Here is a 21,088-nt window from a genome sequence, read left to right as displayed (position 1 = left end):
AGCACTCTGAAAGAAGCTGACTGTACAGGAAACCTTCTTAAATATTTATCAACGGAGTGATTATAGAATTGTTATTTTGTTTGCTGTAATAGGTCAGCACGGTGGAGGAGGAGTTAGTGCATGTGCCTCTCAATACGAAGGTCCTGAGTAGTCCTGGGTTCAATCCCGGGCTCGGGATCGTTCTGTGTGGGGTTTGCATGTTCTCCCCGTGACTGCGTGGGTTCCCTCCGGTTACTCCGGCTTCCTCCCACTTCCAAAGACATGCACCTGGGGATAGATTGATTGGTAACACTAAATGGTCCTTAGTGTGTGAATGTGAGCGTGAATATTGTCTGTCTATCTGTGTTGGCCCTGTAATGAGGTGGCGACTTGTCCAGGGTGTACACGCCTTCCGCCCGAATGCAGCTGAGATAGGCTCCAGCTCCGCGACCCTGAACGGGACACGCGATAGAAAATGAATGGATGATTACGATAGTAATCATCACTAATAATGATACTGATAATAATGACTATAATAATAATAATACAGTTAATAATGACCATAATTTGGGGTGATGAAAAAATTGATTCCCATCTGAATTGCCATTCCTTGTTAGTCCAAATAATTTTGAAGAGTTGATTTCTTTTTTTTTTTTTTTTTTGAAGAGTCAATATAAAAATATATATTTTTTAGGCGAAATCCCTGTCATACACGCTGCGCTCATACGTCAACAGCCAGGAGAAACTTTTTTTATTTTAGTTAAATTTTTTTAACCTGTAACCGGTTTGGAAAATATTTTGTCATGATTTCTATACCAAATAATATCTTGCAAGAACCGGTTCGCATCCAAAATTGTGTTCAATTGACAATCCTAAATCGAATTGTCCCCCAAGTACATATTATATTATGTAATTATTTTATATATATATATATATATCTATAGATATATATATATATATATATATATATATATATATATATATATATATATATATATATATATATATATATATATCTATAGATATATATATATATATATATAAAGAGGTTAAGTTTTTGCCAGGGTTTGTGTGTCTATTAGCAACATGACTCAAAAAGTTATGGATGGATTTTGATGAATTGTCTATAAAAAAAAACAATTCCTCTTATCTATTATGAACACACTCCTCCCTATAGCTTCCTCTTTTTCTCCCCTTTAGGATGTTCCACGCCCCCGCCTTGCTGATCCCGCTCTGTGCAGAGGATTATGGGAGACGTAGTTTTTTTTCAGATCGGCCAATGCAAAAGCGCCAGAAAAAAAACTACACTTAAATTTTGTTTGACACCGTCGCACGTCACTGCGTTATTGGGAGGTTTTTAAAACCGAAACACCGCGGTGTCTACAATACCGTTGCATCCTTAACAAATACTGTACTAAGAATGATGGTAATACCAATAATGTGGCTTTGACATGTCAGACGCTGAAGCAGATGTGGCCGTACATCAGCAAGTATGTGGAGAAGTTGTTCCGAGAGACGGTGGAGCCAGCGGTGAAGAAGTCCAATGTCCACCTCAGCACTTTCTACTTCAGCAAGATGGACTTTGGAGACAAAGTGAGTGACTTCGTCTTTACTTGCAGCTGCTAAAGGTAAAGGCGACTTATAGGCATTATCGCTGTTTAAAAAAAAGAGAGACCAAGGGCTTTTTTTCACATGAAGACAAACTAAATTCATTATCTTTTCATATTCATATGTTGAAACATAGGGTTGGTTTGATATGGCGTTTTTTTAATATCTTGATATTTTTGGGCCATGTCACAATACACGATATATATCTCCATATTTTGCCTTAGCCTTGAATGAACACCTGATACATATAATCACAGCAGTATGATGATTCTATGTGTCTACATTAAAACATTCTTGTTCATACTGTATTAATATATGCTACTTTTAAAGGAAATCACAACTAAGTCAATTGACCAAAACTGTATTTATTAAACAGTTATCAAGCAGTGGCACAAACATTCATGTCATTTCCAAAACAGAAAGTGCAAGATTGTCAGAGACATTTTAAAACAAGCTATGAGTGCACTTTTGTGCATGATGTCACTAAGATGACATATCAAAACAACACTAAATTAAAGTGCACTTTTTGTACAGAACTCCACTGCAATAGTTTAAAACAAATAAAGTGCACTTTTGTGCATGATGTCACACAAGATATTTCAATACCTGTCAAATATAAACGGCCCTCGGATGGCAGCCGTAACTCAATGAAAATGAGTTTGACATCCCTGCTATAGAGTCATCATTCCTGCACGGTAATCCACCATGCAACCGCCGAAAGTTGCGAGTCGTAGCGTCCTGCCTGTAATGTTGTCGAGTCATGAAGGTGTGACGTGTTGTGCTGTCTTGCACATGCCTGTGATCGCAGTTGATGTAAATAAAGTTGTGTTCACGCAGTTCTTGGATGCGACACAATTTACCGCGGGCTCACGGCACTTTTAAAGAGCTCCCAAGTCAAGTCCGGGTCAGGGTTTAGGAGGTTTCGGTGTGTGTGTGTGTGTGTGTGTGTGTGTGTGTGTGTGTGTGTGTGTGTGTGTGTGTGTGTGGAGAGGGGGTTCTTACAGCATCTCTTTGTGTTGCCGTCTAGCCTGTCAGGATCAACGGGGTCAAGGTTTACTCTGAGAACGTGGACAGAAGACAGATCGTCATGGACCTACAGATCAGGTGAAGCAAGAATAATAATCAGTGAAATATCAGAAGGATTATAAATAATGAATAATGATATCTAACGTAGCTTTGTAGGCAACACGGAGGTGGAGGTGGACGTCAAGCGTTACTACTGCAAAGCGGGCATCAAAAGTATTCAGGTGAGGGCTTTATTTCTCTTCGAATTTCTATTCTTGTCTGTCCCTGACTTGCCTCCTTGGAGATCCATTTTTATGACATCTTTTATGACTCAAGCAGACATAGCTCTGCTTCTAATGAAGTTCTTCCAGGGGGAATCAGTTGTGAATGACCAACCTAACTCATCAATACTTATGCTTTCTCAAGGCGGTGATGTTAAAGATCTCAGCCTTACAGCCTCGGTGCTTCGTTAGTTAGCGTGTTGGCTTACAAATACAAGTACTTGAACAATTGTATTTGAACAATTTCCTTTGTGGATCAATAAAGTTTGTCTAAGTCTAATTAAGATTACATCTGATGCCTTGTTAGCCAGATACCGGTGACGCTTACAGCACGGTGAGGGCTGCCAACCGTCTCTTGAAAAATGGAATTGTCCCGCATTTAGTAAAATGATTCAACTGAAAAGGGACACACTTTGTTCTGTATTACAAACCCCGTTTCCATATGAGTTGGGAAACTGTGTTAGATATAAACAGAATACAATGATTTGCAAATCATTTTCAACCCATATTCAATTGAAGGCACTACAAAGACAAGATATTTGATGTTCAAACACATAAACTTTTTTTTTTTTTTTTTGCAAAATAAAAATTAACTTTGAATTTCACTTTGCATCAGCTCATCTTAGATGATCTCGGGCCCAGAGAAGCCGGCGGCGTTTCTGGATGTTGTTGATAAATGGCTTTCGCTTCGTATAGTAGAGCTTTGACTTGCACTTACAGATGTAGCGACGAACTGTATTTAGTGACAGTGGTTTTCTGAAGTGTTCCTGAGCCCATGTGGTGATATCCTTCAGAGATTGATGTCGGTTTTTGATACAGTGCCGTCTGAGGGATTGAAGGTCACGGTCATTCAATGTTGCTTTCCGGCCATGCCGCTTACGTGGAATGATTTTTCCAGATTATCTGAACCTTTTGATGATATTATGGACCATAAATGTTGAAATCCCTAAATTTCTTGCAATTGCACTTTGAGAAACGTTGTTCTTAAACTGTTTGACTATTTACTCACGCAGTTCTGGACAAAGGGGTGTACCTCGCCCCATCCTTTCTTGTGAAAGACTGAGCATTTTTTGGGAAGCTGTTTTTATACCCAATCATGGCACCCACCTGTTCCCAATTAGCCTGCACACCTGTGGGATGTTCCAAATAAATGTTTGATGAGCATTCCTCAACTTTATCAGCATTTATTTCCACCTTTCCCAACTTCTTTGTCATGTGTTGCTGGCATCAAAATCTAAAGTTAATGATTATTTGCAAAAAAAAAAAGTTTATCAGTTTGAACATCCAATATTTTGTCTTTGTAGCATATTAATTTGAATGTGGGTTGACAATGATTTGCAAATCATTGTATTCCGTTTATATTTACATCTCACACAATTTCCCAACTCATATGGAAATGGGGTTTGTAGCATGAGAATCAAAAATAGTCTGTAAAATGTCGATGCTTCAACTTGGCGGCAGCTAACTAGCTAGTTAGCAGATGTGACTTTTCAAAGTAGTGACATCTTGTTTTTCAAAAACAAAGAACAGATCATTTCTAAAATATAAGTATAGAAATAGTTTCATGAATAAAAAAAAAAAAAAAAAAAAGGAAACCATGTCAGGCCCTGACAATCTCCCGTTAAAAAGGAAATTGTCCCGTAATTAGAAGCAACTATTTGTTTTGTAGGCTATTAAGTTGAAAAAAGAGGCAGTTTGTCCCATATCACTGTAAGAATAAAGAATAATTTGTAAAATGGCAATAAGAAGGCAGGTCTTCTCATCAGCTACAGGTGCGTTGATTGCTGATGATTAAATGCTGCCGCTTGCTGCAGCCGGAGTGGCGCGGTCTTGGAGGTGCGCCCAGAAGAATGTGCACCGGTGTGCACCTGGGCCGTGACACACAGGGGTCTGTTAAAATAAGATATTTATTTGTATCCTGTTTACTGAGCAGGAGATATTTAAATTAATGAAAAATCCTTTATTTTATTTCAGGAATTTTTTTATTTTGCATAGAAAAAAATAAAATTACAATTGGTCCGTCCCTGCCAGCATGTCTCTAATTAATCTTTCAGCAAGTTGGCAAACCCTACTTAGATTGACAGTTGTTGACACCATCCCATAATAAACAAACACATTGGTGGGCATTACAGCAGCTGCTGGCCTGCAAAGCATTTCCAGTACTTGAATCCTTCTAATTGTCTTAATATGTAATGGATAAGACACCAAGCAGGCGTGTGTGTGTGTTAACGTGTTGCTGTTGTCATGCATCAGATACACGGTGTGCTGCGAGTCCTGATGGAGCCGTTGCTGGGTGACGCTCCCCTGGTCGGAGCTCTGTCTCTCTTCTTCCTCAAGAAACCTGTAAGTTTTATGCAGAAAACAAAACTTTAAAAAATATACAGCGGTCTGTATGACATTTTGCATACACATAATGCTGACATGTCAGGATGTAATAATAATGAGTTTGTGCAATGAAGAGTGTGTGCTTTGATCAGAAGCAGGCAGTCAACATCAAAGACTTTGACTCATGAGGTGATGGAAGTTTCCAATGTATTTGAAGGCACCGACAACAGGGGTGTGTTTTCTACTAGAGCCGCATACATAACAAATGAATCACAGTGGGACTCTTTCATACGTTTTCTAAAAAAACCAAAACCAGTGAAGTCGGCATTTTGTGTAAATGGTAAATAAAAACATAATACAATGATTTGCAAATCCTTTTCAACCTATATTCAATTGAATAGACTACAAAGACAAGATACTTAACGTTCGAACTGGAAAACCTATATTTTTTCAGTGTGTAAAGGATATCACCACATGGGCTCAGGAGCACTTCAGCAAACCACTGTCAGTAACTACAGTTTGTCGCTACATCCGTAAGTGCAAGTTTAAACCCTACAATGCAAAGCGAAAGCCATTTATCAACAACACCCAGAATTGCTAAGATGGACCGATGGACCTGCTCGGTGGCCTTGGGGTTAGAGTGTCCGCCCTAAGATCGGTAGATCGTAAAACCAAAAACTATAAAAATGAGACCCATTACCTCCCTGCTTGGCACTCAGTATCAAGGGTTGGAATTGGGGGTTAAATCAACAAAATGATTCCTGGGCGCGGACACCGCTGCTGCTCACTCTGAGGGGGTGAACAAGGGGATGGGTCAAATGCAGAGGACAAATTTCATCCATCCATCCATTTTCGACAGCTTATTCCCTTTGGGTTCGCGGGGGTCGCTGGTGCCTATCTCAGCTACAATCGGGCGTAAGGCATGTACACCCTGGACAAGTCGCCACCCCATCGCAACACACCTAGTGTGCGTGTGACAATCATTTGTACTTTAACTTTAATTGACTGATGCAAAGTGAAAAAGTGTTCTGTGGTCTGACGAGTCCACGTTTAAAATTGTTTTTGGAAACTGTGGACCAAAGAGGAAAAGAACCATCCAGATTGTTATTGTAAGGTACGACTAGGGGGAAGGAGACGGCACGACCCAGATAGTCTCGCTCAATGGTTTTATTAAGCTTTTGATGTATACGTGGAGTGTGGATGCTACTATGTTTGGGCATGCGGGATTATGTGTAGAAACTAACCTGATAGTATTGACCAGAGGTTGGAAGTGTGTGTTGGTTGTGGAGGCAAACAAGTCCAAAGGGGCTGGGCAAAAGGGGTCTGTGATCCAAGCGAGGTCCGTGGGGCTGGAGAGAGACGTCCTGAGGTCCGGGTTCAAAAGCGGGATAGTTGAGTATCAAGAAAGGCAGTCAGGGTCCAGGAGGAGATCCAGAGAAGTGAGGCGCACGGCTCACTTCTTAGGTAACAGGGAGAACTGCGGGAACAGGAAACGACAGGGACATATCAGAAAAGGAACGAGGGAACAAGGAGAGCAGACACAGGAGAGGAGCCAGAGACGCGAAGCTTACTGAATCAGGGCTACGTTCCGGCGTAGAGTAGTCTGCAGAGGGAGCCTTTATGCTGCTGTTGCTCATCAAGACCAAGTGCGCTGATTGCAGATTACCCCAGGCTGTGGAGGCGTGTGGCCGCAGTCTGCGCGGCACGTGCAGGTTAAAAACGTCATTGGTGGCAAGGCCCCAGGATGGATGACATCCACCTGGAGTTCCTTAAGGCTCTGGATGCTGTGGGGCTGTCTTGGTTACCAAGACTCTGTAACATTGCATGGACATTGGGGGTGTTGCCTCTGGATTGGCAGACCGGGGAGGTTGTTCTTCTATTTAAGAAGAGGAACCGGAGGGTATGTTCCAACTATTGTGGGATCAAACTCCTCAGCCTATATGGTAAGGTCTAGTCAGGTGTACTAGGGAGGAGGTTACGCCAGATAGTCAAACCTTGAATTCTGGAGGGGCAGTGTGGTTTTCGTCCTGCTTGTGGAACTATGCACCAGCTCTATACTCTTGGCATGATCCTCGTGGGATAATGGAAGTTTGCTCAACCAGTCTACATGTGTTTTGTAGACTTGGAGAACGCATTAGACCATTTTCCTCTGGAGGGATCAGGGAGTATGGGGTATGGGACTGCCTGATTGTGGCGGTCCATTCCCTGTATGATTGGTGTAAGAGCTTAGACCTGTTTCCAGTGAAGGTTGGATTCTGCCAGGGCTGCCATTTGTCGGTCCTTTTTATAACTTTTATAGACAGAATTTCTAGGCACAGTCAGGATGTTGAGGGGATCCGTTTGGTGGCTGCAGGGTTAGGTCTCTGCTTTTTGCAGATGATGTGGTCCTGCTGGTTTCATCTGACTTTTAGCTTCAGCTTTCACTGGATCGATTTGCAGCCGAGTGTGAAGCAACCGGGAGGAAAATCAGCACCTCCAAGTTCGATTCCATGTTTCTTGCCCGGAAAAGGAAGAAGTGCCATCTCCAGGCTGGGAAAGAGCTCTTGCCCTAAGTGGAGGAGTTCAAGTACCTGCAGTGATGCGAACCCTGCATCGGTCCGTCGTGGTGAAGAAGGAGCTGAGCCGATCACGGCTGCAAGCGGCCGAAATGAGTTCCCTACGTCACGTGGCGGGGCTCTCCCTTAGAGATAGGGTGAGACGCCCTGTCGTTTGAGAGGAGCTGAAAGTAAAGCCGATGTTCTTCCACATGGAGACGAGCCAGATGAGGTGGTTCGGGCATCTTGTCAGGATGCCCCCCCGAACGCCTCCCTGGGGAGGTGTTTAGGGCACGTCCGATAGGAGGCCATCGGGAAGACCCAGGACTCTTTGGGGGGACTATGTCTCCGAGTTGCCCTGGGAAGGCCTCGGGATCCCCCGGGAGGAGCTGAACGAAGTAACTGGGGAAAAGGAAGTCTGGGCTTCTTTGCTTAGGCCAGGGGTAGGGAACCTATGGCTCTAGAGCCAGATGTGGCTCTTTTGATGACTGCATCTGGCTCTCAGATACATCTTAGCTGACATTGCTTGACAGGATAACTAATGAATAATTCCGCTGGTAATCACAGTGTTAAAAATAACGTTCAAAATATTAAGCTTTCTCATGCATTTTAATCCATCCATCTGTTTCTACCACACCTGTTCAAGAAGTCGCATTAATGGAAAGAAGTATTTGATCTATTATTGGTTAGCTTAAGAATAACAATGTTATTAAAAAGAATAACAAACACAAACAAAACATATATATATATATATATATATATATATATATATATATATATATATATATATATAGGGGCTTCACGGTGGCAGAGGGGTTAGTGCGTCTGCCTCACAATACGAAGTTCCTGCAGTCCTGGGTTCAAATCCAGGCTCGGGATCTTTCTGTGTGGAGTTTGCATGTTCTACCCGTGAATGCGTGGGTTCCCTCCGGGTACTCCGGCTTCCTCCCACTTCCAAAGACATGCACCTGGGGATAGGTTGATTGGCAACACTAAATTGGCCCTAGTGTGTGAATGTGAGTGTGAATGTTGTCTGTCTATCTGTGTTGGCCCTGCGATGAGGTGGCGACTTGTCCAGGGTGTACCCCGCCTTCCGCCCGATTGTAGCTGAGATAGGCGCCAGCGCCCCCCGTGACCCCGAAAGGGAACAAGCGGTAGAAAATGGATGGATGGATGGATATATATATATATATATATATATATATATATATATATATATATAATATATACAGTACAAAAGTTTGGACACACTTTCTCATTCAAGGGGTTTTCTTTATCTCATGACTATTTACACTGTAGATTGTCACCGAAGGCATCAAAACTATGAATGAACAAATGTGGAGTTATGTACTAAATAAAAAAAAAAGGTGAAATTACTGAAAACATGCTTTGTATTATAATTTTTTTTTTCAAAATAGCCACCCTTTGCTCCGATTACTTTTTCGCACACTCTTGGCATTCTCTCGATGAGCTTCGAGAGGTAGTGACCTGAAATGGTTTTCACTTCACAGGTGTGCTTGAAGCTCATCGGGAGAATGCCAAGAGTGTGAAAAGCATTAATCAGAGCACAGGTTGGGTATTTTGAAGAAACTAAAATAGACACACCTGTTCAAGAAGTCACATTAATGGTAATAAATATTTGATCAATTATCGGTTAGCTTAAGAATAACAATGTTATTAAAAAGAATAAGAGACCTAATATACTTGAAAAATGCTGGTCTAACTTAAAAATGCACACATTTAGTTGTATTGAGTGTTAAAAAAATATTATATGGCTCTCACGGAAATACATTTTAAAATATTTGGCTTTCATGGCTCTCTCAGCCAAAAAAGTTCCCGACCCCTGGCTTAGGCTTAAGATGGATGGATGGATTGTTCCTAAATGTGCATAAATACCCTATTCTACCAAAGCCAGAGCCTAACAAACTTGTCGCACAAAAATATGCTAAACAGGCTTTATTTTTACCTGGAAAAGATGTGCAAGGGACCACTTTTACTGGCGCCGCTCTGTCAAACGGGATGTTAGTTACAAAAGCAGAGTAGGACAGAAACAAAACCTTCAAGACCCAGAGGGCTCAGAGGAAGCATAAACAACGACAACCTCAGCCTGCATTGATTTTCACCTGCAGTAAGTGCAGAAGGGGCCGTTATTCCAAAATTGGACTGTTTGGTCACTCTTGAAGGTACAAATAGGCAATCTAGAAAGCAAAGATGGAACAGTCAAATTAGTCAATAGTGCAAAATAATTAAACGAAAGCAAACTACTATTGGCTCTTATTTCCTGAGTTTGCAAACAATAACAAATGTTTGTGTTAAAAGGTATATCGATCTAACGTTGTAAAATTGATAATATACAGATTATATACTTAGTATTAGGGCTGGGCGATATGGCCTTTTATTAATATCTCGATATTTTTAGGCCATGTCACGATACACCATATACATCTCCATATTTTGCCTTAGCATTGAATGAACACTTGATACATATAATTACAGTAGTATGATGATTCTATGTGTCTACATTAAAACATTCTTCTTCATACTGCATTAATGCTCATTTTAAACTTTCATGCAGAGGGAAATCATAACTAGATCCATTTACCCAAACTGTCTTTATTAAACAGTTATTAGGCAGTGGGACAAACATTCATGTCATTTCAAAACAGAAAGTGCAAGATTGTCAGAGACATATTAAAACAAGCTATTAGTGCACTTTTGTGCATGATGTCATTAAGATGACAAATCAAAACAACACTAAATGAAAGTGCACTTTTTGTACAGAACGCCACTACAATAGTTTAAAACAAATAAAGTGCACTTTTGTGCAGGATGTCACAAAAGATATTTCAAAAGCTGTCAAAAGAAAAATGAGCTGCATAATAGGAAATCAAATAGTGTATGTCCATTGCTGCGTGGTAGGTTATTGCGGGCGGTATCTCCTGTTTTTGACCTTTTTTTTCATACGGCGTTGATGTGAAAATGGAAGACGCCAGGCTCAATTGGGTCAGTGCTGGTTGCTTTGGCGTTTTGTTGGGTGTGGCACCGGCCGAGATGTTGACATGCAGCGTTTCAAGCACTCCTTATTCTCTAGCGCAGAGGTAGGGAACCTATGGCTCTAGAGCCAGATGTGGCTCTTTTGATGACTGCATCTGGCTCTCAGATAAATCTTAGCTGACATTGCTTAACACCATAATTATGAATAATTCCGCTGGTAATCTCAGTGCCAAAAATAACGTGCAAAATATAAAACATTCTCATGCATTTAAATCCATCCATCCGTTTTCTACCGCACCTGTTTAAGAAGTCGCATTAATGGTAAGAAGTATTTTATGTCACGATGGGGGGGGGGGGTCGCAGCTTGCTGCAGGGTCGTTCCCCCTGGAAGGCAGACGGACTACTCGGGACATGGCATTTAGGTAAAAACATGATTTAATTTAAACTAAAAAAAGATACAATCAAAAATCGCTCACAGCGGAGGCACAACTTGGGCTAAGGAACAAAGCGAACGCATGAACATAAATCAAACAAAACTTACTTGGCATGGCATGAAGCACGAAACTATGGCAAGGCATGAAACAAGTCAGCACAGAGCAAGAAAAGATCACATTGACGCCAGGGCGACTGACTGGCAAAGACGACCTTAAATACTGCCTCTGATTAGTGCTCGGGAAGCAGGTGAGCGGGCATTTTGTCCACCAGAGACAGGAGGACAAAATGAGTAACCAAGGAAACCAGACAAGGGAGTGGAAAAAAACAGAAACTTAAGGAGTCCAAAGAATAAACAGCACATGGCCAAACAAAAACATGATCAACAGACATGACATTTTATTTATTATTGGTTAGCTTCAGAATAACAATGTTATTAAAAAGAATAAAAGACTTATTATACTCTAAAAATGTTGGTCTTACTTAAAAATGTACACATTTAGTTGTATTCAGTGTTAAAAAATATGATATGGCTCTCACTGAAATACATTTAGAAATATTTGGCTTTCATGGCTCTCTCAGCCATAAAGGTTCCCGACCCCTGGTCTAGCGGGTGACTTTTCAAATGATGCTACAAATCAGTAATGCAGCTACTTTTTGTAGCAACGTTTTTGCCGCATACTTTACATCAAGGATCACCAACGCGGTGCCCGCGGGCACCAGGTAGCCCATAAGGACCAGATGAGTCGCCCGCTGGCCTGTTCTAAAAATAGCTCAAATAGCAGCACTTACCCGTGAGCTGCCTCTATTTTTTTTAAATTGTATTTATTTACTAGCAAGCTGGTCTCGCTTTGCTCGACATTTTTAATTCTAAGAGAGACAAAACTCAAATAGAATTTGAAAATCCAAGAAAATATTTTAAAGACTTGGTCTTCACTTGTTTAAATAAATTCATTTATTTTTTTAATTTGCTTCTTATAACTTTCAGAAAGACAATTTTAGAGAAAAAATACAACCTTAAAAAGATTTTAGGATTTTTAAACACATATACCTTTTTACCTTTTAGATTCCTTCCTCTTCTTTCCTGACAATTTAAATCAATGTTCAAGTATTTTTTTTTTAATTGTAAAGAATAATAAATACATTTTAATTTAATTCTTCATTTTAGCTTCTGTTTTTTCGACGAAGAATATTTGTGAAATATTTCTTCAAACTTATTATGATTAAAACTGAAAAAAAATATTCTGGCAAATCTAAAAAATCTGTAGAAACAAATTAAAATCTTATTTCAAAGTGGATTTTAACCTACTTAAAACATGTCATCAAAATTCCAAAATTAATTTAAATCAGGAAAAATTAATAATGATGTTCTATAAATAATTTTTTTTTAATTTTTTCAAAAAGATTCGAGTTAGCTAGTTTTTCTCATCATTTTTTTTTGGTTGAATTTTGAATTTTAAAGAGTTGAAATTGAAGATAAAATGTTTCAAAATTTAATTTTCATTTATTTTTTTCGTGTTTTCTCCTCTTTTAAACCGTTCAATTAAGTGTTTTTTCATCATTTATTCTCTACAAAAAACCTTGCGTAAAAGAAAAAAAAATGTACGACGGAATGACAGACAGAAATACCCATTTTTATATATATATTTATAGATTTATTTATTACAGGTAAATTGAACAAATTGGCTATTTTTGGCAATGTATTTAAGTGTGTATCAAAATGGTAGCCCTTTGCATTAATCAGTACCCAAGAAGTAGCTCTTGGTTTCAAAAAGTTTGGTGACCCCTGCTTTACATATTACCATTGTCTGTTCAACATCTTCCCGCTTGAAGCCAAAACCACCGCCAGATGATGGACCCATGCTGTTTTTCTTAGGAATGAATTCTTCCTTCATTTGTTACTAGATTCGCATCTTCTCTCTCCCGTATTAACACTCGCACAGCTCAGCTTGCACCACCTGCCACTGCTAACGTATGTCTCTGTGAGAAGGAGAGACAAGAAAGAGTGGGAAGAGCCTGTTGTGTAATGCCCGCAGCTAAAAGCCACTACGTGAGAAGGTATACTCGAATACTCACGAAATAATGGACAAACCCACAATATATCGAGTATATTCGATCTACCCAGCCCTACTTGGTATCAGTACTGTTAGTAATTGTATCGATCTTCCCACCCCTGTTTACATTCACAAGTTCTGGCTTAGCGGTTAGCGATGCTTTTTTTTGTATCATATGGTTTGTAGTGTAGCATGTTTAGCTATTCCTCCAGTGATAATGATACTTGGAGGCGTGGATAATTGATTTAGAAGCAGCATTGTGAAGTGACAATAGCCACCAGCTGTTAGCCAGGACGGCAATTTGCACTGAAGACGTCTTCGTCCGCTTGTGAAGTGTGAAGTAAATTATATTTATATAGCGCTTTTCTCTAGTGACTCAAAGCGCTTTACATAGTGAAACCCAATATCTAAGTTACATTCAAACCAGTGTGGGTGGCACTGGGAGCAGGTGGGTAAAGTGTCTTGCCCAAGGACACAACAGCAGTGACTAGGATGGCGGAAGCGGGAATCGAACCTGCAACCCTCAAGTTGCTGGCACGGCCACTCAACCAACCGAGCTATACCGTCAAAGTTAATTTTGTGGCACAGAGCTCAAAAGTGTCATATCAACAAATGACAATATAATTAAAACCCAATTGTCAGCAAATTGTATATAATTTATATTGTGTTTACCGCACCACCTTATTTCCGACAATTTTTTCAATGGTTAAAAGTACATTCGTATATTTTGCGCGTCTGCGAAATAGAGTGCCACTCCTCAAACACAAACAAACTTCAAAGGTGGGATCTGCGTGGCTCTCCCAAATTCCGTCTATGTCCTATGTGTCAAAGTCAAGGCCCCCGGGCCAGATCCAGCCTGCGATTGAATGATCTATGGCCCCCGGGTGTCACATTGAGTTGTTGACGAACCCAAAGATGCAGAGAAGGCGGCAGGCGTTTTGCGGGTAAACATGATTTCATTTTTCACTAAAACAAGAACAAACAAAAAGGTACAAACAAAAGGCGCGCACGAGGCGGATAACAAACTTGGCTATGAACACAAACACTTACTGTGACACGAAGGAACTATGGCATGAACAGAGTGAACAGAAATAGACTCAGCTACAACGATAAGTAATAATGACATTAACAGGTAGTGGTGACATCGACACGACAATAATCCAGCATCTGACTGGAGGACAAAGCAGGTTTGAATAAGAGCGGGCTGATTGACACCAGGTGTGGCCAGGTGCCAATCAGCTGCAGCTAAGGGGAAACAGCGCTCAGGGAGAAAAGCAGGAAATTACCAAAATAAAAGCACTAACAGGAAACAAAGACTTACACAGAGGAAAAACTAGAACAAAACCAAACTGTCAGGGACAATCCTGACACCAGGAGGATATTTGATTAGTATTAGAACCGGCCCGCAGGCCACAGCCGCCTGCTGCTGTTTTGCACACACCGATACTCCATCAGTGTTGGTGCTAGGAATTTTCAAAATGGGTTCCCGGGGACCCCATCAAGTCATTAAACTGGGGTCCCACTGTAAATTTTTGGGGTCCAACTTTTTGGTAGCCGTTTTGAAAACAAATGCTTCACGGTGGCAGAGGGGTTAGTGCGTCTGCCTCACAATACGAAGTTCCTGCAGTCCTGGGTTCAAATCCAGGCTCGGGATCTTTCTGTGTGGAGTTTGCATGTTCTACCCGTGAATGCGTGGGTTCCCTCCGGGTACTCCAGCTTCCTCCCACTTCCAAAGACATGCACCTGGGGATAGGTTGATTGGCAACACTAAATTGGCCCTAGTGTGTGAATGTGAGTGTGAATGTTGTCTGTCTATCTGTGTTGGCCCTGCGATGAGGTGGCGACTTGTCCAGGGTGTACCCTGCCTTCCGCCCGATCGTAGCTGAGATAGGCGCCAGCGCCCCCCGCGACCCCGAAAGGGAATAAGCGGTAGAAAATGGATGGATGGATGATAAATGTATGCATTGTTCTTTTATATCTCACATTCCATATTGTTTTTTGGAAAAAGGTTGTCATAAACGTTACTTAATACATTCAATAAAATAATTAAAAACATTTTTTTTTGTGCATATGTAACTGTATTCAGTTATAGATGTTCATTTCTTCTATACTTCATGGATCTTTACTTTACCACTGCCTTTTTAAAATACTTTTATTGTAATATTTTCAGAATGAGTTTGTTCTTTTTTGGCCAAAGCAAGACAAAGAAAACAATTTGAAGTTGTCTTTATTTTTTAGTCTTAATGCCATGATTTTAATAGTCCGGCCCACGTGTGCACAGGTTTTGACATCCCTGTCAAACAAATTTTTTTTTGTGTTGTTAAATGTTCATTTATCCATTTCATTAATCATTTATTTATATTTTGCAGTTTTCTGCATGCAAAACTAGAAGTATTCCCTAAAGATGTGTTTCGTGTTTTTATGTTTGGGCGTCTGGATAAGATGAATAAGATTTAAAAAGATGTTAGGGTAAAAAATGCTTAGGTTTTGTACAATTTGGTCTTCATCTGACCTTTTGGAATACTGACAAAAATCATGGTGTCACTCGGATGTATTTTCACAACACAAAAGAAGCTGCAAACCGAAAAATGTATTTTGCACATCCCTCGTCTCAGTGGATTCCTCACATTTTAATTTCAGTAAAATATGGTTCGTCTGCGTGAGCACTTGGCTTATAAAAAAAAAACCCAAACACGCAGTTTGACCGATTTCTAGCAAGCAAGAGGACCCAGTGGGTCGCTCAGAAAGCTTTTAATAGCCTGCTGCGAAGTCACAGTGCAGCAAGCTGACGTCTGCTCCGCCCGCTTAAGTCTCAGGGAAGCATTGACACCATTTTTTTCTTCTTCCACGTCACTTCGGAAGCAACCCTGGCGCTTCTCGCACTGTGCAGTTGAAGGAGTCAAGTGCCAAAAGACACCAATGACATTAGTCCGTTTACGACACATACACGCATGGTAGTCTAAGGCAGTGGTTCTCAACCTTTTGTCAGTGATGTACCCCCTGGGAATTTTAATTCAAGTACCCCCTAATCAGAGCAAAGCATTTTTGGTTGAAAAAAAGCGATAAAGAAGTAAAATACAGCACTATGTCATCAGTTTCTGACTTATTAAATTGTATAACAGTGCAAACTATTGCTCATTTGTAGTGGTCTTGCTTGAACTATTTGGAAAGAAAGATATAAAAATAACTAAAAACTTTTTAAAAAATAAAGAAGTGATTCAATTATAAATAAAGATTTCTACACATAGAAGTAATCATCAACTTAAAGTGCCCTCTTTGGGGATTGTAATAGAGATCCATCTGGATTCATGAACTTAATTCTAATCATTTCTTCACAAAAAAAGAAATCTTTAACATCAATATTTATGGAACATGTCCACAAAAAAATCGAGCTGTCGACACTGAATAATTGTTGCTTTTCTTTTCACAGTTTATGAACTTACATTCATATTTTGTTGAAGTATTATTAATTAAATATATTTCTAAAGGATTTTTGAATTGTTGCTATTTTTTAGAATATTTAAAAAAAAATCTCACGTACCCCTTGGCATACCTTCAAATACCCCCAAAGGTACGCGTACCCCCTTTTGAAAACCACTGGTCTAAGGCATTTAGAGCCGTCCTTAATAACAACAATAATGATGAATAGCATCTTTAATTATTGCCATTATCTTTCTTATATTAACTTTCATTGATCATGTTTGACGTTATCTTGCCTTATGGTTAAATGTTATCCTTCAAGATTTTACACGTTTACATCATCCTGGCACTATCAGCTATCAGCAGTAAAAGGTTCCTGCTATGTGAAACCCTGTGGGCTGTATAGGGTTAGGGGGGCTAGAACTATAAGGATGTCCGGATCAACATTTTTGTTGATCCGGACAAAACAATCCCAAAAAGTATTTATTAATAATAACAAAAATATAAATGTAATCACTTTCGTGTGTGTATATATACTGATACTTTTGTGTGTGTATACTGTATATACCAGGGGTAGGGAACCTACGGCTCTAGAGCCAGATGTGGCTCTTTTGATGACTGCATCTGGCTCTCGGATAAATCTGAGCTGACACTACTTAACACAATAAGTAATGAATAATTCCACTTGTAATCACAGTGTTAACAATAACGTTAAAAATATACAAATGCTCATGCATTTCAATCCATCCATCCTTTTTTTCTACCGCACCTGTTCAAGAAGTTGCCTTAAGGGTAAGAAATTGTTACGACTGGTTGGCATAGTGATGCCAAATTGGTCCCTTCGTGGATGCGTCGGCATGAACACAGCAACGGTAAGTTTAAATGATTTATTACACTTAACAAAAACAGACTATGAACAAAAACACTGGAGCTAACAGACAAAAATAAACCGAGGGCGCTAGCATAAAAGCTAGGAATAGAAAATACAAAAACTATACTTGGCACGAAGCACACAAAAGAGTAAACAAAAAAACATTCAGCATAAAAGCTGGAATATCGAGTGGCTTAGCGTAAGAGCTAGCGAGAAAATACATACGGGTAGTAGACAGTCGTGAATGTTGCTCGAAGGCAAATTAGAGTCCCAGAAAGAATAACGAAAAGGGACGGGCTTAAATAGGTGAGTAATCAAAAAGTGACAGGTGTGCAGAAACCGTGATTAGCAGGTGGGATCAATGAGGAACCATGGTGACTGACTAAACAGGAAATAAGAGTGTAGAACAGTGATACAACAACTGGAAGTATAAAACATATGTGGTGATCCAAGTAGCGGATCGCAACAGAAATAATTTATTATTGGTTAGTGTAGGGCTAGCCCTCTTGAGGGTTCTTCAACAAGCCCCAGGTGGGCCATTTACACACCTGTCGCTGATTTCGAGGCCGGTCCTGGCAACACCCTGCTTCGCTGCAGACCCGCAGGCCACGCCCCCTCCTAAGTTAGCTTTAAAATAACAACGTTATTACAAAGAATAAGAGACCTATTATTCTGTAGAAAGGTTGGTCTTAATTAAAAATGCACATTTTTAGTTGTGTTCAGTGTTAAAAATATATTATATGGCTCTTACGTAAATACATTTTAAAATATTTGGCTTCTTGGCTCTCTCAGCCAAAAAGGTTCCCGACCCCTGGTATATACTGATACTATACTATGTATTGATCGTAACCCTACAACTTTACATCAAAGCTTAAAGGCCTACTGAAAGCCACTACTACCCACCACGCAGTCTGATAGTTTATATATCAATGATGAAATATTAACATTGCAACACATGCCAATTAGTTTACTAAATTACAATTTTAAATTTCCCGGGAGTTTCGTCTTGAAAACGTCGTGTAATGATGACGTATACGCAAGACGTCACGGGTTTTAAGGAAATATGTGCGCTGCACACACACACAGCTAAAAGTCGTCTGCTTTACCGGCATAATTACACAGTATTTTGGAGATCTGTGTTGCTGAATCTTTTGCAATTTGTTCAATTAATAATGGAGAAGTCACAGTAGAAAGATGGAGTTGGGAAGCTTTAGCCTTTACCCACACAAACACACGGTGATTCCGCGTTTAAAATTCCTGGATGTGAAACTTTCCTATGGATCAGAGCGCGGTCAAGCCAACATGGATCCCTACCAAATGTCAACCAGCAGGTTTCGGTGAGAAAATTGTGGTTAAGAAGTCAGTTCTTACCGGAGAAAAGCTGAGCTTGTGCCGTCCATAGCTGCCGTCGACTCCCCTGAGACACTGCGCGTCAAGACACCCCTTGAGACACCCTTCCGACACCCTTCCGACTATCAGGTACTATTTAACTCACTAAACCACTAGCAACACAATAGAAAGATAAGAGATTTCCCAGAATTATCCTGGTAAATGTCTCCAAAAACATCGGAATTTGTCCAAATGCAATCGCGTTTTTTTTTTTATCATCATTTTTTTTTTCTAATCAGTCGCTATCAATATCCTCAAACACAAATCTTTCATCCTCGCTCAAAATTAATGGGGAAATTGTCGTTTTCTCGGTCCGAATAGCACTTTTTGTTGGAGGCTCCCATTAGAAATAATGTGAATATGTGAAGAGCCCCCACACTTGTGACGTCATCGTCTGCGACTTCCGGTAGAGGCAGGGCTTTTCTCTTAGCACCGAAAGTTGCGAACTTTATCGTGGATGTTCTCTACAAAATCCTTTCAGCAAAAATATGGCAATATCGCGAAATGATCAAATATGACACATAGAATGGACCTGCTATCCCCGTTTAAATAAGAAAATCTCATTTCAGTAGGCCTTTAAGCGGTTAGCTGCTTGTGTCGTCCTGCTCTTTGTGCGTAGTAGCATGCGTAGCCCCTTGTTTTCCTCAAGTCCACCAGTGATAATGCTACTTGGAAAAAAAGTATTTTATTTTCCACAATCTTAGAAGTGGCTTCGCTCTGTGGATAGAAAATTCTCAAATTTGAGCCTCTGTTCTCGCAAGACATGAACGCTCCTGCAATTCATGCAACTCCTGCGCATGTGTAAAAAGGGATGTAGAAATGTAATTGTGTTTTCTTGAGCGTGCATCCCTATTGAAGGAATTTTTTATGTGAGAACAAGCAGCCTTGTAAACACTGGGACACTGCTGGGGTAAAGAAATAAGTTAAATAGACATCTCTAGTACCGGTATTTAGTGGCTGCATTGAACCCTTTTTGCACTGCACAGCCTTTCAAATCTGGGTTTCAACTTTGATTTTGTTACTCTTAACTCTTGCTCAATGTTAAGCTGGGATCTGTGTTTTGTTTTTAATTGCAGCAACAGTAAAAAAACAACAACAAACAATCTCACAGAGGATGGCATTAAACACACATTTCGCATTTCCTCTGTAGTTTTCCAAGTGATTTCCAAGGCTATGTAAAGTATGCGTCGTCACTTGTCGTTACTTGTTTTCCTTGCCTCTGATGATGACTCTTATGATCTTTAATTCTTGTCACAAACATCTCCATTATTTTGCCCCTGTTAGTCCTTGTTGGACTCTTTTGAACACTAACAAGCTGAGTTTTTATCCCCAGCAGGCAGAGTGTGGCTAAGTGGTACTGACACTGACGGATAGAAGTATGTACACGCTGAAAATAATGACATTTTTTTGTGCCTTGAAAATAGAAATAATGATATGGACTGGAAAAGCTAATAGAAACATAGTTTCCGCTCTCTCCTAATCCTACAGTATTTCAAATTTGACAACGATGCTACAAAAATGGAGTATGTTACAGTTATGATCAGGCGTTCAAAAAGAGTTTCAAATGGAAACCCTTGGCCGAAGTCTTTACTACCTCTATGAATACTAAACTCCTGAGGCTGATTCTTGTCTTGCAACACATCTTTGTCATGATTGTTTTTAAAATAAAGAAAGAACATACACTTCAAAGGCATAATGCTATGGGATATTCATGCATAGTCCACCTTTTGTCTGTTTGTTTGTTGCGTTCAAACCAAAAGCCACTCCCATCAACCAGTTTATTGGTGCTTATATGATTTAATTGGCTATTCAATGTGTCAGTCATTGATAAGATTGGATGCAGTTGGTATAAGGTGGGAGAAAAGAGGCTGGTACTTTTTCTGCAGAGAAGTTACTGGTGCGACATCAGAGCGGGTAAACGGTTTTGGATTAGGTCGAGACAGTTGGCAGTCGATAGTTCACAGTTCTTTGGATCTTATGAAAGAGCTAATGAGTTAAAAAAAAAAATCCTCAGTGCCCAACTCTGTAGAATTTGCACCTGGCTCGCTGACAAAAAGCTATCCATACTCTTGGGTAAAACGGAATCGGTCCTACATGGTAGTGTGCTGGGGGGGGCAGTACATCTAAGAAGGACAGCTCCAGACTTGAGAAACTGATCAGGCGGGCCGGTTCTACAATCGGAATGAAACTGGACTC

The 21,088-nt window shown here is 40.1% G+C and overlaps 1 protein-coding gene across 7 annotated transcripts in view; it reads left to right on the top strand.

Moving 5' to 3' along the window:
- esyt2b (extended synaptotagmin-like protein 2b) overlaps positions 1 to 21,088 on the top strand; it is a 107,510-nt gene that overhangs the window by 14,775 nt on the left and 71,647 nt on the right. For 6 of the 7 annotated variants that reach the window (XM_061922235.1, XM_061922240.1, XM_061922239.1 and 3 more), the window contains exons 3-6: positions 1,438 to 1,572; positions 2,615 to 2,691; positions 2,762 to 2,834; positions 5,127 to 5,216. In XM_061922235.1, coding sequence (XP_061778219.1) covers positions 1,438 to 1,572; positions 2,615 to 2,691; positions 2,762 to 2,834; positions 5,127 to 5,216 — 375 coding nt within the window. The remainder of the gene's footprint in view (positions 1 to 1,437; positions 1,573 to 2,614; positions 2,692 to 2,761; positions 2,835 to 5,126; positions 5,217 to 21,088) is intronic. The other variant, XM_061922241.1, reaches the window with a different exon arrangement.

Source organism: Nerophis ophidion, linkage group LG15 (genome assembly GCF_033978795.1).
Source record: "Nerophis ophidion isolate RoL-2023_Sa linkage group LG15, RoL_Noph_v1.0, whole genome shotgun sequence".
Classification (NCBI taxonomy): Eukaryota; Metazoa; Chordata; class Actinopteri; order Syngnathiformes; family Syngnathidae; genus Nerophis; species Nerophis ophidion.
This window is presented reverse-complemented; position numbering and strand designations above follow the sequence as displayed.